This window comes from Silurus aristotelis (assembly GCF_946808225.1).
Source record: "Silurus aristotelis genome assembly, chromosome: 15".
In the NCBI taxonomy this organism is placed as follows: domain Eukaryota; kingdom Metazoa; phylum Chordata; class Actinopteri; order Siluriformes; family Siluridae; genus Silurus; species Silurus aristotelis.
Genome location: NC_139588.1, coordinates 5,889,331 through 5,901,055, shown reverse-complemented (window position 1 = coordinate 5,901,055; position 11,725 = coordinate 5,889,331). Strand labels below are relative to the sequence as shown.

The following is an 11,725-nucleotide window of genomic DNA, read 5'->3' as shown; positions in this document are numbered from 1 at the left end:
CCCAGGCTTGCTCATTGGGGATAAATGCACACAAATATACATATGTGGTTTTCTTTTTATAATTCTTGCATTCGGTAAAGCTGCTTTAAAACCATGTCCACGGAAAGTGAATAAAAATAAATTGAATTAAAAATCTTCTTTTAAGAAAAAAAAAAACATCCTTTAAGATGTTTTTGGATTTTGTACACCCAGATTGTTGTTAGTTTGAATTTCATGAAGCAACACATTTTACATTACCATGGTTTTAGGAAGGTGGAAGCTTAGTGGTTAGAGCATTGAACTTTGGATATAAAGGTTGTAAGTTCAAATCCCAGCACCACCAATCTGCCACTACCACTGTGTGTGTGTGTGTTTGGATAGATGATAAATGCTGGATGCTGATGAGGGTGAAGATGGAAGGTACAGTGTTTACTAGAAACTCTACAAGGTTAAAAGACTGAACGTTGGCGAAACCGATGATAATAATAGAGGATGTAAAAGTAGAGCGCAGAATGATAGATTTTTCTAATAAATAAATAAATAACTTTAATTAATAATTCTTGATTATGATTTAGTACCCTATTTAACTCTAAGTATAAATTAACAGTAAAGGACTTCCATAACATCATTTAGTTTTTTTAATTTCCGTTGCTTTATCGTCAGTCTCTCTGAGTACCAAACAACTCCCTATAGGACATCATATCTTGGGTGTAGGGACACAAAGACACACAAAAGTGTCATTTTCAAGGCATCATATCTGCTTCCAATTCCCCAGACACACAAACACAGAGCTGCATGCACATGTTGAAAGAGTTAAAGAGTCTCATTAACAGCTTGTAAAAATGTGACACAGTTAATTAGGGAGTACATCTCCTCTTTCCTCCACGCAACAATGAAGGACAGGCCCTGTTTCTAATCAGCATAAACATCAGCAGTGAGATTCGCCTGGGTTTCATTCCACACAGATGGCTCCGAGTCATGTCCTCTTGGTCTCGATGTGCCACAGCGTACAGTAATAGCCTCAGTAATAGGTGCTTAAATGCAGAACTGTTCATTCAAATTGCAGTCCTGAGCAAATGTAGCAGATTATTGCTATTAATCCAATAATATTATTAACTAATGCACTTATTAACTAATATTGATATTAGTCCAAATCCATCCTCAAAGTTTTTGAGTTGCTTAGTAACTTTAGGATGTTCATGTGCAACCATCATCAGCTCAATCATCCTCAACTTGGAGTGTCTCCAAGTGAAGAGAACTCTATTCAGGTGGGATGAATCAGGTGTATCTGAAGAGAAGAAAGGGACAGAATAATTTGTACCTCCGGAGCAGGTTTAACTTTCCTGCTCCTGGGAAAAGACATAGAGAAAGAGAGAGAGAGAAACAAGGATTATTAAGTCCTTATTGCTACAAAATAGTTAAAGACAATGTACAGAGTGATCAGGGTGTAAGTAAGGATCCAGCAAGATGAGTTATGGCAGCTGTGGCAGCGGGGGCTTGGCCGAGTGCCAGGTTGTGAATGGAGGGCAGGGCCGGGAGAAGATAGGCAGGGAATTGCCTCACCTGAAGCCTATCTAACCTCATGTGTTTTCTGTTGCAGTTATCAAAGGAGGCATTTAAGGAGGAGGGAGTGTGTGTGTGAATGTTTGCGTACGGGTGCCAGAGACCTGCGGCGTGAGCACAGTGCAGACAAACCCTCTGTAAAATCTAAATAAAGACGGCTAAATAGCCTTTACACCTGACCTGTTGTGGCGTTCCTCCTTCCCCACTGACACGCTCTCCCACAGCAGAGTAACTGAAAGGCAGAGCCAAAAGGTTAAACAGACATTTCTGGAATAAGAGGGCCACACCACCATCAACAAACCTGAATGAAAGTGTGAAAGTGTTTGTGCATCCAAACGTCACAGAACAAATGCATTATTCCCCATTCACCAGTGTATTTCTTTAGTTTTCTTCTGTGTTGATCTTCTGTGGAAAGGAAAAGCTTAGTGGTTAACAGTGGAAATCTGATCAGAAGGTAATGAGTTTAAATCCCAGCACCACCAAACTGTAATTGCAGGGCCCTAGAGCAAGATCCTTAACCCTCAACTGCTGAGTAAGTACTTTAACTACCCTAATTACATGTAAGTACGTGTTTGTTAATTAATATATTAATTAACATGTTTAGGTTAAGCTTAATGTAACTAGCTCTATGAGAAAGAATATGAATTAAAAGTGCACCATTTAAAATACATTACAAACTCCATTGGATGGTGCTGCATTTTCCTACTCAGTGTGGTACTTCACTCATTAGGACAATGGAGCAGTGCCTTGGAGTCCACACAACTGTAACCACTCAGGGTGGGTAGATTTGATGAGAAAGGTATGAAAACAGGTGTTTATTATTGTGCTTTTGTGCATTCGATGAGGAGGAAAATTCAGCACCAGCTAATGGTGTTTGTAATGTATTTTAAATAGTTTTTAATTCATATTCCTACTCAAGTTAAAGAAAAGAAGTTTGGTCTCTGGTATGTACTTAAGTAAAAAGTAGCCATTACTACTACCTGTTTTAGTGTGAAAAAAATGAATGAGATGTTCTTTATATGTGTAAGTTTGTCCCTAATGAGTGAGCCGGTGGCGACTGTGGCAAGGAAAAACTCTCTGAGATGGCATAAGGAAGAAACCTTGAAAAGAACCAGACTCAAGAGTGAACCTCATCCTCATCTGGGTTCCACCGAATGTCCATTTATTACAGATAAACGACGTTGAGGTGTGCAGTGATGGTGATCAAATTCAAACTGTACTCCTGAGTCAGTTTAGCAGACTGTTGACATTAACTACAGTCTAAATCCATCCTCAAAGCTCCTGTGTTACTCCGTAATTTCATGGATCCCAAGACCGTTGATTTGAAACCATCCCCAGCTGCACAGAGTTGCCTCCAATTAAAGAGAACACCATTAAGGGGCAGGCCGAGATGAAAATACTTCTTGTTGCCTTCTGCTTTCCTTGTTGTTAGCTTCGTAAACTAGCCTAGGTCTGTGGTGCGTGATAGCCAGGAAATGAAAGGCCAGTGCTAGGTTGAAAAAGCTGCGCAATGATAATAAAAAGGTTTGAGGGGTCTGAAAAAAGACGTGCAATGAGAAGAAAAAATATTGATCACCAAACAGATTAAAACTAAAGTAACAAGCCTGGTTTAAAAATTTAAGACGTAGAAACTACAAATATTTATGTAAAATTTAATGAGTGAAAGTAAAAAGTTGTCGGAAAAATAAATAGAGAAGCAAGTTACTGATGCCTGAAAAATTTACTTCCCATCTTTGGTTTTTATGCTTTTTTTTAGCATTTCATAAACAATGTGAATTAAAAAAATCTAAAAGACTTAAGTATAGAAACAGTACAAATAAAATGGGAAAAAACGTTAATGAAAGTACATCTAAATACATAACACACAAGTAAAATTCATAAAGGGGAAAACTGTGTACAATAGGTGCTTTTATATTATATGTTACAAACAAGACAAGTAGTACTGTATATTACTGAGTATTGATCTCAATTGGAAATGTGTAGTTTATGTTTGTATACCTCTGTATGTTTTATATTTATGTGCCTGTTCATATGTGCTTCTATATATAAAAACGTGGTCCTGTGAGACACGCCATTTCGTTCCTTCGTATTTCTCTGCATATGGTGGAATGACTATAAAGGTCAAACTGGCCTTGAAAATTTGGGGTCAGGAAAAAAATCAGTATGCTGACGATATGGTGTACCCAATGAAACGCAACTCTCAATTCTACCAAACTTAAGGTGTGGTGGTTAATTCTCCTTTAGTTTTATGCCATACTTTTTATTTCAATTCAATTCATTTTTATTTGTATAGCACTTTTAACAATGAACATTGTCTCAAAGCAGCTTTACACAGATAATGTGGTGATTAAAAGTGAATATGTTCTTTATAAGTAAGTTTGTACCTATGTTTTATACTAGTTTTATACTTTTAAAGGTCCTGTTGGGTAGTTGCTGTGTGATGAGGAAAGCTGATTGAGGGTGTGAACCGAAATGGACGAAAATAGGGCTATAAATAAAAAATTATTTCAAGTGAAAAATGTACCAGTAGTAATAGCGCATACTATACACCAGAATACCAAGTGTTTGACAGATTTTTATATAAAAATATATTTTTTTTTATCTGTAGATGAAACTCTGAGTTGTATTTACAAAATAATTTAATCACTTTAGCTTATGAATTTTGGTTAAAAAAAAACACACCCATGCTTTTTTATTATTAGTGAGAAGCTCACCAACTGACTGTGTAGACTGATGAATATTTTCTTTAAAAAATGCATGCTCTCTCAAATGCATGCTCTGTGCATTTATGCTGATGTGATGTTAGGAATTTATCTTGGTTTTTCCTGGTTGGATGTTGCGCGCTGCAATTTATGGCCACTTGTTCAATTGCAGAATAAATATCAGCTGCAAATAATGGCCACTTCACCTGTACCAGGATACAGCAGTGTGAAAAGCACATTTGGCTCATGCGTTTCTGTCTGTAAAACATGCCACAGCTGTTCAAATATTGTGACTGTGGATGGAAGTCTGGCTGCACTGTGCAGACGTCCCGGTAATTACAGGCTCACGGTAGCTCCTGGATTTCACATGCACACGTGTACACTGATTTCGTTACCAAAAAAATAAATTATCGTAACGTTTTCAAAGTGCATCCACTTCCTGTTTATCTACAATAACATCAAATTCAATATTCAGGGATCAAAAGTAACTATTTAGAGATCAATAATGATTTTAGATCATTTCAAATGGGGTCCTTAACCTTCACACAATCATGGAAATGTAGATGGAGCCTTAAAGCAGCATGCTGAAAAGCATTAAAGAGGACCTGAAGACTTTGAGAAGTGTGAGATCTTACAGGTCAGATTCAAAAGGCTGACAAGAATAGAATTAAACATGTAGCTGGCAATCATGTGGTAGTGACTTTACTGTAGTCGTTTACATCATTTATAAAAGGGGAGAGAAGGCAGATGGTTATTTTCTAAAAACTAGCATTCCTATAGTTATGTAATGCCGGTAGGAACATGTTGAAGCTGAGCTAAAAGCTATTTCTTTGCTCCATGTGCATGTCTAAGGAAAAAAAAATGGTTTAATAATAACTCGCCCGTGCATGTGTTGTTGTGTCACATCAAGTGGGTTTGTTTTTTTGCACAGTACAATTTACATTTGGCCAACTGCAAATCTGATTTAAATAGAATACAAAATGTACAATGAGAATGAAGTATACAAAATGCGAGCCCAAAATTTCCTTAAGCAAACAATTTCTCAAGAATTTATTGATTCGTTTTTTTAAGATGAACATTTTCTAATCTATTTAAAAAGCTTTTAACTATAGTTATAATCGTCTTACATTTACAGCCCCAATTACAAAAATGTTGGGACGCTGCTTAAAATGTCAACAAAAACAGAATGCAATGATCTCAAAAAGTCATATTCTATTAACAATAAAACAAATACATTTTGTATTTGATGGCTACTACACGTTTAAAAAAAGTCTTCTGGGCACTAAGGAGACCAATTGCTGAAGTTTTGGTGTAGAGAAATGATATTCTACACAGTATGTGTCTGATAGAGGATTCTATCTGCTTAACAGTTCTTGGTGTACTTCGTGGTGTTTTTAATTTCATGATACGGCAAATGTTTTCAAACGATAAAAAGGTCTAGACTGCAGACAGGCCAGTTCAACACCCAGACTCTTCTACTACAAAGTCATGCTTTTGTATTAGCTGCTGTATGCACTTTATAATATGTAATTTTTTATGTTTGTGTCTTACCCAGGTGGGGAAAAATCCTAAAAAACACAAAAAAAAAACAACCTTCATATTCTACATATGTGGATCCTATCTATAACAAAAAAAAAAGAGAAGAAATCCTCATCCAGGGCAGGATGATCATCTGTGAAAACCCAGTGTTTTATCGGTTACAAACCTGCCCGAACCTGTGTCTCTCCTACCTCTCATCATTCCACTTCCCCAACACACATGGCCGGGGGCGAATCATCAAACGGATGACTCTCGTGCCTGAGCAGGAAGGCCCTGTCTGGGTTGCACTCACACCTACACAGAGAGAATTCTGTGTATTGAGACATGTTAGAACAGATCAGCCTTTCAGAAAGAGCTTGGCCGGCCCTGTGAGCATGTGTGTGTGAGTGTATGCTTTTACCTCACTTTTGTTTACCCCTCAGCACGTGTGTGTGTGTGTGTGTGTGTGTGTGTGTGTGTGTGTGTGTATGAGGGAAGCTTTGCCAGGACTGTAGCTGCCCTTGGGTCTGAATCTGCCACGTCAGTTGACCATCTCTACTCGGCTGACCTGGGAGAAAGAAAAGCTGCACAAACCCTGTGTGTTTGTGCATGTGTGTGTGTGTGTGTGTGTGTGTGTGTGTGTGTGTGTGTGTGTGTGTGTGTGTGTGTGTGTGTGTGTGTGGACTCCTAGCCTGCGTAGTCAGTAGGAACTGGAATAAAGAGGTCTCCTTTCTTCAAAAGAACTGGCCCGGGATCACAATTTTCTCTGAAGGAGTTTCTTTCTGGAGGTTGTTCTCACTTATTCACCCTTCATGCATGTGGTTTGGATTCAGCGAAGATGAGTGACTTTCTCTACCGAGGCAGGTGAGGCGTACAGCAATCTGAACACAATTTGAAAAAGAAAAAATTCCTGTGAGAACTAGAGAGAGAGAGAGAGAGAGAGAGAGAGAGAGAGAGAGAGAGAGAGAGAGAGAGAGAGAGAGAGAGAGAGAGTTGTTGTGATGTTGGTTTTAATTGCTGTCATGTCGGTTTGGAACAGTGAATTAAAGAATTACAATACAGGTGTTGCCTTAGCCTTAAAAGCTTCACCCTGAACTCTGAAATCACTTACTGAAGTATTTGCTGTAGGAGATAATGGCACATTTGCTTAGTATATACACACACACACACACACACACACACACACACACACACACACACACACACACACACAGTGATGACAAAATTCTGTGAGTTTTCACATATCAGTGTGATAGCATCGTATGTGAAATTGCCTGTTGCCTGTTATAACTTTAAAAAACAATATATTTTGTTTTATTTCACAGGGTTCATGATATGTTTGTATTTATTTATGAGTAGCAGGTGTTCTATATAGTTTTGGTCACCTGAAATGTTTTCTAATTATTATTTTTGAAAGATCTGGTGATAAAGTATCTACACAAAGGTTGCCTCAACACACACATGCTGACGAACACCTAAGAGGGTGGATCAGCAGACATGCTGAGACAACTGACACACTCTGTCAGCTGTTGATAGGAGACCATTTGCTCCTTTTCTCGTTCTCATTCCAGCAATGTCCCTGTGCTTTGAAGAGACTATTTAGAAGCCCTAAAGCTTGTAGAGTTTGAGGCGGACCATTCACACCTTTGGCTTTAATGTCTCAACTCTCAACACTTTGTGAATGGCATGATTAAAAGAAAAAGACGAGAGACCTTTATTGGGAGAATTAGCAAGTAGGTTGTTACAAGCAATGCATGTGAAACGATACGTATTAGTTCTGTATGTTACATTCTATATATTGGATAAATATGATGTGGATATGGACATTTTCCTGAGTTTTATTTGAACTTATTTGAACTACACAAGGACATGTTCAGTTGCACTAATATACCTATGCAATGGTTCTGAATTCCGATAAACATCTCATTTCGCATTTAGTCTCCATTTGCAGTTACAATAACCTCCACTCTTCTGGGAAGATGTTCCACTAGAGGGTGGAAAACAAGGATGTTATTTAAGTCAGGTAGTGATGTAGGGGAGGTGAGGAGGCCTGGGGTGCAGTCAGCATTCACATTCATCTCAAAAGTGTTCAAAAGAGTTGGAGCTCTATAGCAGGAGATCCTCCACTCCAACTCACGTAAAGCAGATCTTAATGGAGCTAGCTTTGTGCACAGAGGCATTGTCATGCTGGAACAGGTTTGGGTCTCCTAGTTCAAGTGAAAGGAAATTTTCATTCTACTGCATCCAAAGATATTAATTACAAATGTGGTAACAATTTGGGGAAGAACCACATACAGCTGCCAGCATACAGTCAGATGTCGCAATATTTATGTCTATTTAGTGTACAAAGTCATTCAACGAAAATAAAACCTCTCTAGTCAGATGTTTATAGACCATGAGGCATGTGACATTCAGAAGCAAACTGTTAGGTGACTCATCTTCTCCACGGTGTTCTTCGCTTGCAACACACTGCTGTGTGTTCCGAGTTGCATGGAAATGTAAGCATGTCAAAATCTTATATACATATGATTTCCATAAAAACATGAGTTGTAATGTGACCAAAAAAACAAGGGAGATCCAAGATGCAATATAGTGAAGCTATTGCTACATTTGACTTAAGCTTATAACCTAAAAATGTTCACCTCTTCCTTTTAATTATGCCACCCTCAGAGCTGTGTGGGTTGAGACAATAATGCAGAAAAAATATCTATTTTAGACATAATAATATGTTGAAGCTATAACACTGAGGAGGTGCAGTTGAAGTAAAAAAGTCAACACACCATCAGGTTGATGTGATGTAAAATATTCAACCCACTTTATTTTTTTTCAAGGAAAACTTTTCAGCTGGAGAAAAGAATCTAAATACACACTTTAACGATCATATCACTTCTAATACAGCACTCAGTGCTTTTCAAATAAGAGCCTACCAATTCAGGACATGCAATTTTATTTGTTTGCAGAAATGCAACAGGTTTATTAAAAAGTGAAGGGATCTTCTGTACACATGCCTTTTCAAATCATATCACAGTATTTTGATAGGATTTTGAGCTCTTTGCAGGCCATGTATTTCACAGTGGTGTCCTACCTGAACCAATCCACCTCTTAATACCATCATTATGACACCACGGCTATAGAAAGCATCAATATTATAGAGAAACACAGTATAACAGAGCACTGCATCACAGACAGGAATCTCATTCAGTGAGAATGAATTACATCACTAATGCAAGAAACCCAATGAACACAATTCAACAAGTCTAGTTTCACTGTGGCCACAGCTGCTTAGCCTGCATACATCTCTAGCAGAAGCATCAATATTAACCTCATAAAAGGTTTTCTGTGCAAATTTGTGCATTTTTCCGTACATTTCAGTTTTTCTAAGGCTTTGAAAAAAAGGCAATTTTTGGTTAAATTCTATGGAAAAGAAAATACAAATGTACAGTGCAATCCGGAAAGTATTCACAGTGCTTCGCTTTTTCCACATTATGTTATGTTACAGCCTTATTCCACAATGGATTACATTTATTGTTTTCCTTAAAATTCTATAAACAATACCCCATAATGTCAACGTGAAAGACGTTTGTTCAAAATCTTTGGAAATTTTGCAAAAATAAAAAACAAGAAAAATCATATGTACATAAATATTCACAGTCTTTGCCATGACACTCAAAATTTAGCTCAGGTGCATCCTGTTTCCACTGATTATCCTTGAAATGTTTCAACAACTTGTTCGGAGTCCACCTTGGTAAATTCAGTTGATTGGACATGATATGGAAATTCACACACCTGCCTTTATTAGGTCCCACAATTAGCACTGCAAGTCAGAGCACAAACCAAGCCATGAAGTCCAAGGAATTGTCTGTAGACCTCTGAGACAGGATTGTATCAAGTCATAGATCTTGGGAAGGGTACAGAAGAATTTCAGCAACATTGAAGGTCCCAATAAGCACAGTGGCCCTATCATCCATAAATGGAAGAAGTTTCAAAACACCAGGACTCTTCCTAGAGCAGCCACCCAGCCAAACTGATCTATCAGGGAAGAAGGGCCTTAGTCAGGGAGGTGACCAAGAACCCGATGGTCACTCTGAGACAGCGCCAGTGTTTTTTTGTAGAGAGAGAAGAACCTTCCAGAAGAACAACCATCTCTGCAGCACTCCACCAATCAAGCCTGTATGATAGAGTGGACAGACGGAAGCCAATTCACAGTAAAAGGCGCATGACAGCTGCCTGGATTTTGCAAAAAGGCAGTGTCTGGACCAATACCATGTTGTACCATAATGTTTTTCAGCAGCAGGAACTGGGAGACTAGTCAGGATTGAGAGAAAGTTAAATGCAGCAATGTACAGGGACATCCTTGAGGAAAACCTGCTCCAGAGTGCGATAGACCTCAGACTGGGGGCTGAGACACAGCCAAGATAACAAAGGAGTGGCTACGAGATGACTCTGTGAATGTCCTTGAGTGGCCCAGCTAGAGCCTAGACTCGAACCTGTTTAACCATCTCTGGAAAGATTTGAAAATGGCTGTGAAAATCGCTCCCCATCCAACCTGACGGAGCTTGTGAGGTTCTGCAATAGGTGTGTCAAGCTGGTAGCATCAAACTTAAAAAGAGTTGAGGCTGTAATTAGTGCCATGGTGCTTCAACAAAGTATTGAATGTGAATATTTATATTTAATATTTATGTACATGTTTATCTTCATGTTGTCATTGTGGTTTATTGTTTGTAAAATTCTGAGGAAAATAATAAATATAATCCATTTTGGAATAAGGCTTTAACAACAAAATGTGAAAAAAGTGAAGTGCTGTGAATACTTTGAAGATGCACTGTATAAATGCTACATGAAAAAGCTTAACATTTGTTTTGAACTGTTTTGGAAGATCTTTTCTCACGATGTCCAGCTTTTCTTGAAAAGTGTATCTGCGACCTAATCAATTTCTTCTCCTCTATCAGCCTTTGTGGAATAAAAAAAACAGCTATTTTATTCACATGAATATATTTGAACTTGTGTAGTTCGCTACAGATGCTGTTTGTGAGCTCTGACTAGTACGCTCTGACTAGTACGCTCTCTCAATCAAAAGACGTGAGAATGACGACAGTGTCTCCAACTCGAAATCTAATTGGTGAAAGCAACAGCTTCAAGCAACACCTGTTGATTTCGACTCTGGCAACAAGTGATGTGAAAGTGAAATTCTGATCAGATAGAAACTCTAATCTAAACATAAACTACAGGAAAGAGTAAAAATCTAGAAAAAGGCTATGAAATGTACACTGGATGTTTTTAGCTGGCTTGTTTTAGAGCCAAACTGCAAAAGACTCATCAGGCCATTAATGTTAATGGAATTTGGCAGACACACTTTTTCAGAACAACATACGGTATAATTATCTAAATTTTACACCTGAGCAGTTGAGGCCCAGCAGTAGCAAGTAGTAGTAGTGCTCTGTTTGTAAAAAAAAACTACAATCACTTCTGGTCTGAACAGTAGTTAGGCTGTGTGAACTATATTTAAAGCTAGGGTTTTATTGGTTTGTTTATTGGTTATGAAAATCAATTAAGTCAGATTTAACCAAAGTCAGATCTAAACAAGTGAAATGAGCCATGTTTCTCCTCAGCCAGTCAGTGATAAAAACTTGCAGACGAGATGGGATATGACTTAACCTCAAATGGAACAAGAATGCCTTTCAATATGAACAACATTCAGCAATGAAAAGAATATCTGTAAATAGTCTGTAAAGAAATGTAGAGATGTACCCCGGGATGGATTTGAATGAAACAGATAATGCATCCAAGAAAATACAAATACAGATATGAACAACATGCAATGTATTTATTTATTTATTTATTTATTTATTTATAGAAAGAAAGAAAGAAAGAAAGAAAGAAAGAAAGAAAGAAAGAAAGAAAGAAAGAAAGAAAGAAAGAAAGAAAGAAAGAAAGAATTCTTGCAAGAAACCCAAAAGGCAAAA

The 11,725-nt window shown here is 37.8% G+C and overlaps 1 protein-coding gene across 2 annotated transcripts in view; it reads left to right on the top strand.

The window, feature by feature from the left end:
- Positions 1–6,137: 6,137 nt before the first annotated feature.
- The window catches only part of pde4dip (phosphodiesterase 4D interacting protein), an 80,267-nt gene continuing 74,679 nt past the window's right edge, over positions 6,138–11,725 (top strand). The window contains exon 1 of one of the 2 annotated variants that reach the window (XM_083562902.1): positions 6,138–6,626. In XM_083562902.1, coding sequence (XP_083419028.1) covers positions 6,601–6,626 — 26 coding nt within the window. In that variant the 5' untranslated portion in view covers positions 6,138–6,600. The remainder of the gene's footprint in view (positions 6,627–11,725) is intronic. The other variant, XM_083562913.1, reaches the window with a different exon arrangement.